This window comes from Montipora capricornis, chromosome 9, assembly GCF_036669925.1.
Source record: "Montipora capricornis isolate CH-2021 chromosome 9, ASM3666992v2, whole genome shotgun sequence".
NCBI classification, from domain to species: Eukaryota; Metazoa; Cnidaria; class Anthozoa; order Scleractinia; family Acroporidae; genus Montipora; species Montipora capricornis.
In genome coordinates, this window is record NC_090891.1 from 604431 (window position 1) to 609198 (window position 4768).

The 4768-nt window shown below is 37.4% G+C and overlaps 1 protein-coding gene across 1 annotated transcript in view; it reads left to right on the forward strand.

Moving 5' to 3' along the window:
* Window positions 1–4550, forward strand: part of LOC138016642 (uncharacterized) — a 60340-nt gene extending 55790 nt beyond the window's left edge. Inside the window, exons 4-7 of the mRNA XM_068863837.1 lie at window positions 353–505; window positions 980–1004; window positions 2828–2933; window positions 3724–4550. Of these exons, the coding sequence (XP_068719938.1) occupies window positions 353–505; window positions 980–1004; window positions 2828–2933; window positions 3724–3864 (425 nt within the window). The 3' untranslated portion in view covers window positions 3865–4550. The remainder of the gene's footprint in view (window positions 1–352; window positions 506–979; window positions 1005–2827; window positions 2934–3723) is intronic.
* Window positions 4551–4768: the final 218 nt, after the last annotated feature.

Consider the following 4768-nt stretch of genomic DNA (forward strand, 5'->3'; position numbering starts at 1 on the left):
GGGTCAAATAAGCAAACGATCAATTAAAATAACACCAAAACAAAATAAAATTGTAAATGGATCTCGACATTTTTTAATGAGTATCGACGGTTACTCGTAAATGTTGTACTATAAGGGACAAATGTCACTTTATAAAGGTTGAGAAAGTTGCTTTAAGTTGAAAGGCAAGATTGCGAGATGTCCTGGGAGGATTTATTAGACTTTTTATTTCTTCTTAACGACACGAAAAAAAAAACCCTTATGTGAATTATGGTCACAGCTGATATTTACTTAATGGTTTAGTCGGGCCTCAACGCTTACTTTTCATTTCAACCTGACTTTTCCTTTCATCTTCACTTCTATTGTTCTCCAGATTATACTACGAATGCTAATTCTTCGTCTATGTCAAGTGTAACAGCTTTCATTCCAAAGAAGGGTAAACCGTCTCATATACCGTGGATGATAGCAGCGCTTTTAGGATGGACAGTCGTCATTTTTCTATCTTTCTGGTTGTGGCTCAGGAAAGGTTTGATTTTATATCAACTTAGTAACAAGAAAAAAAATTTCAAAAATTAAAAGTTCAATGTTGGAAAATGTTCCCCATCAATCCTTTCGGCCCTAATGTTTGGAAGATGTAGATTTCAGTCAAGAGAAATGCAAATTTCTTCATTCATATATGTAAGTATTCTTTCCAAGACGAAATGACAGCTGGCCTATCACCTGAAACTTAAAGTTCCGAAAGCTCAGCATTTCTTGCCAGAGCAACTGCGAAATAACCTTAGTTTATTGATTAGCAACTCGATGTTCAAGGTCAAATGACTGTCTGAAACTTAGCATTTCCAACAATGAAATTGGTGGAGCAATGGCCATTTGAATGCAAGTTCGTGGTAACATGTAATCGTCCCTTTCCTCATCATCACCGTCCTCAACAGCAGCATAGTCATGAGAACCCATTGCCTACCACCCACATGATGTTAAGGTTCTTTTCTTTTTTTCGTAGCTCCGAGGAAGGAAGATTCTGCAAGGTAAGCGACTGATTAGTAATTTCTTGCCAAGCTGGCTTTTTTGCGAGAATTCCTTCATCTTTGCGCGTAGAGGAATGAGCATCGTTAGTGCAGAAAAAAACAACAACAACAGTATCAGGTGGGGGGGGGATGCATCGGGTGCATGTAACACACATGCATGCATGCAGCAGTACAGAATGAACATATTGAGAAAACTAAAAACCTCACGGACATGATTTCAAAGCAGTCTAAAAAAGCAATAGAACTTATAAAGAAAAACTCACAGAATATCAGAATTGTTTAGATATCATATTTTTTAAAATATGATATCCTTAAAAGGACTGATATCCTAAGGTCCACTTAACCTTAATTAAAAGTGCCCCCCTCCCCCCCCGCCGGAAAAGCTGCGTACGCGCCTGAAAACGTAAATGAATAACAATGACGACGGTGATGATTACGATAATGATGATGATAATAATAATGATAGTGCTAAAAATAAAAATAATAATGATAATAATAATAGTAATAATAATAATAGTAATAATAATAATAATAATAATAATAATAATAATAATAAAATAATAATATACGTACCCAGAGAGAAGGGAAGAAGAGGCCTGATCAGTTGTGAGAGCTGCGTGAGCAGAGAAGAGAACAATTTGAGTTGGTATGTGAAAAATCGTGAAGAAGCATTACTCAAGAAAGTTGGAGATAGCAATGTAGTCAACATCTCGTAGGCTGTGGACCCAAAGGAGTACAAAGTGAATGGACTAAAGTTGACGGAGAATGAATGGAAGCAGAAAAGGATGCATGTGCAGTATGTGAGAGAATAGGAAGGGATTGACTGGGATAGAACTTGGCAGTGGATTGCAAAGGGAGATTTGAAAGGATGTACTGAGGTCCTGATATGTAGCGCCCAGGGGCAAGCTTTGAGAACAAATTAAATTATTCAAGATTTCACATCGATCACACAGCAGAATCCCCTTTGTGCAGAATGTGCGGAAGTAAGGGAGAAACGGTGGCCCATGTGGTGAGTGAGTGCGGTAAGCTGGCGCAGACAGAATATAAACGAAGGCACGATAACGTGGCACGGTATATCCATTGGCAACTTTGTGGTAAATGTGGATTGGAAAGAGCTAATAGCTGGTATGAACAGAAGCCAGAGGGAGTGGTGGAAAGTGAAAACATCGAGATACTGTGGGATTTCACAGTCCAGTGTGATCGAAAAATCGAGGCAAGAAGACCAGATATTGTCTTTGTTTATAAGAAGGAGAGAGAGGTTGTCATAATTGATGTTGCTATCCCAGGTGATGATAGGGTGAAGGATAAGGAACTTGAGAAGGTAGAGAAATACCAACTACTGAAAGATGAAATTGCAAAGGCCTGGCAAATGCAAAAAGTCATGGTAGTGCCTATTGTTATTGGGGCCCTTGGAGCTGTGTCAGTCAACTTTAAGGAGTACATGAGGCGAATCGGTGTGAAGGTGAGGTTGGAAGTTATCCAGAAAACAGCATTGTTGGGGACAGCAAAGATACTAAGGAAAGTACTATCCCTGTAAGAAGGACAAAAGAGACCTGGGACCTGTGGTGACTTGTTGTAACCTGCTCCAAAGGACTAAAAACACCAGGCTGAACATCCTGCCTGAGTCTACGAGGAATAATAATAATAATAATAATAATAATAATAATAATAATAATAATAATAATAATAACAATAACAATAACAATAACAATAACAATAATAATAATAATAATAATAATAATAATAATAATAATAATAATAATAGTATGAATCAGGTTCAAATCAAGGTTTTATTCTGTTGATATCTTTCCTAACCACATAAGTGGTGACGTAGAAGCAGACGTGACATCGATGAACCTGACTGATATTAGGTCCCAAATGTCAGAACAAGAAGGTGGATATGCCGCATTGAATATGCACAGAATGATGGTCAGTAAAATTCCATGCCTCGATAATTGTAACATCGGATCATTATACAGTAACCAGAGATTTTTCGTTAGACGCCTCAATACAAATAATACAGTACGAAATATATGGAAACCAGGAAGTGTTGAGGACAAACAAAAGATGGGCAAAGACGGAGTTCTAATAAAACATTTTTTTTATTATTATTCGCCAACCCTTGAGATAGGTTAAGGCCAACTCGGTGCCAATTTTCATTTAGACATCATTCTTGGGTTGACCATGAGAACCTATGGCTGTCTCACAGATTAGGACAAAATAGCAAAGAGCTCGAGGAAAGAAATGCTCTCTGCCGTTTCTCATGCTATTATGCTTTCCAAACTTCCAAATTTTCCGAATGCGCCACACCACTATCATTTGTATTTACATGATGTCTAAGCGGCCATATTTCGTTCCAAGGATTGTTCCCCTTACCTTGAGGTGTGAGAGATTACCCTGGGAATGAGTTTGGGTGTACTAGTCCTCAATGTTTTGTATGGGAACGATAATTAAGAGACTTTTTTTTCAAATTGTACAAGAAGGAAAACTAACCAAATCAACGTAAACGTTGGGGGAGGGAATTTGTAGTTCTGTTGTCCAAAAATGGATTATAAATCCACTAAAGTTGTTTTTGCTCAATCTGCAACTAGATGCTTTATAAAAATAGAATAATATTACTTAATATTAAAAAAAAATACTATTCTTAAATTTTAAAGGCAATTGGAATTAAGCAATCTTGCCATCTGAGTTAATTTCGTTGTCTTTTTGAATTGTGTAGTGTCCGAATAGTGCCACTTATACGTCCCTTGTATACTCTGGCCAAGAAAGCAGTGCCCAGGGCCCGGGATCATGCATGGAGAGCCACCTCCAAGAGGGTGCAAGAAAAGATGTGTTAAGTGAGAATTACGAGATTATCTGAGGTCACTACGCGTCTACTTGAATATGATAATGCCACAGTTAATCAACGGAAATCCAAAGACCCAAGGTTGATTCCGCCTTCTTATTTGGACCAAAAATTTACACGTTATTCAGAGGATATTTCAACTTTATAAAAAAGAACGTCGCTGAAAGTGGTTATATCAAACTGCTTTGCTTTGCTGTAAGGAATAAAAAAGTCCGCGTATCAATTAAGACAAATAATGTTTCTAAGGACCACATTAGTGCAATGGAGACTATCGAGGTATCAGAAAAGACTATACGTTGTGTACTAAAGAAGAAGAAATGCCACGGCAGTACTCCTCACAATTCTTTTTTTTCGTGGGGAGCTCAAGATAGATACCACAGATATATCTTAAAATAAGTCCGTATGACTTTTTTCCTACCCAGTGAAAATGCCGTAACAGTGCTCATTTGAATCAAAATCTTGCTAGATAACCTTACGGGTGCAAAAAGAAAGGTTTCTGTCTCGACTTTTTCCTTTACCGTAATGAGTTAAACGGGCCCAGAGCATAATGGTACAAGCAAGATTAATCCTTTGGTGGATCCTTATTCATCGCTAAATAGATAATAATATATAATTTAGCCAAGCTTAAAACCGGACCTCCGTGGTTATTTATTCTTACTGCCTGTACGGTTTGTGAAAATAAAAGGTCTCGAATTGTCCGCGTTTTGATGTTTCCGGTTGATGCTTTAATAATTAAATCATTTTCTTTGCTTTCTTCTATAGAAAAAAATTCATTGCCTAACCAGTGAATTCCACGGTAAAATTTACCCTAAAAACCGATATCGCATGAATCACGAAGCGATGAGTGCGAAATCGGTTTTTCCAATGAAATTTACTTTGCAATTCACCAGTTTGGCAATATTTTTTTCTTAAACCGAGT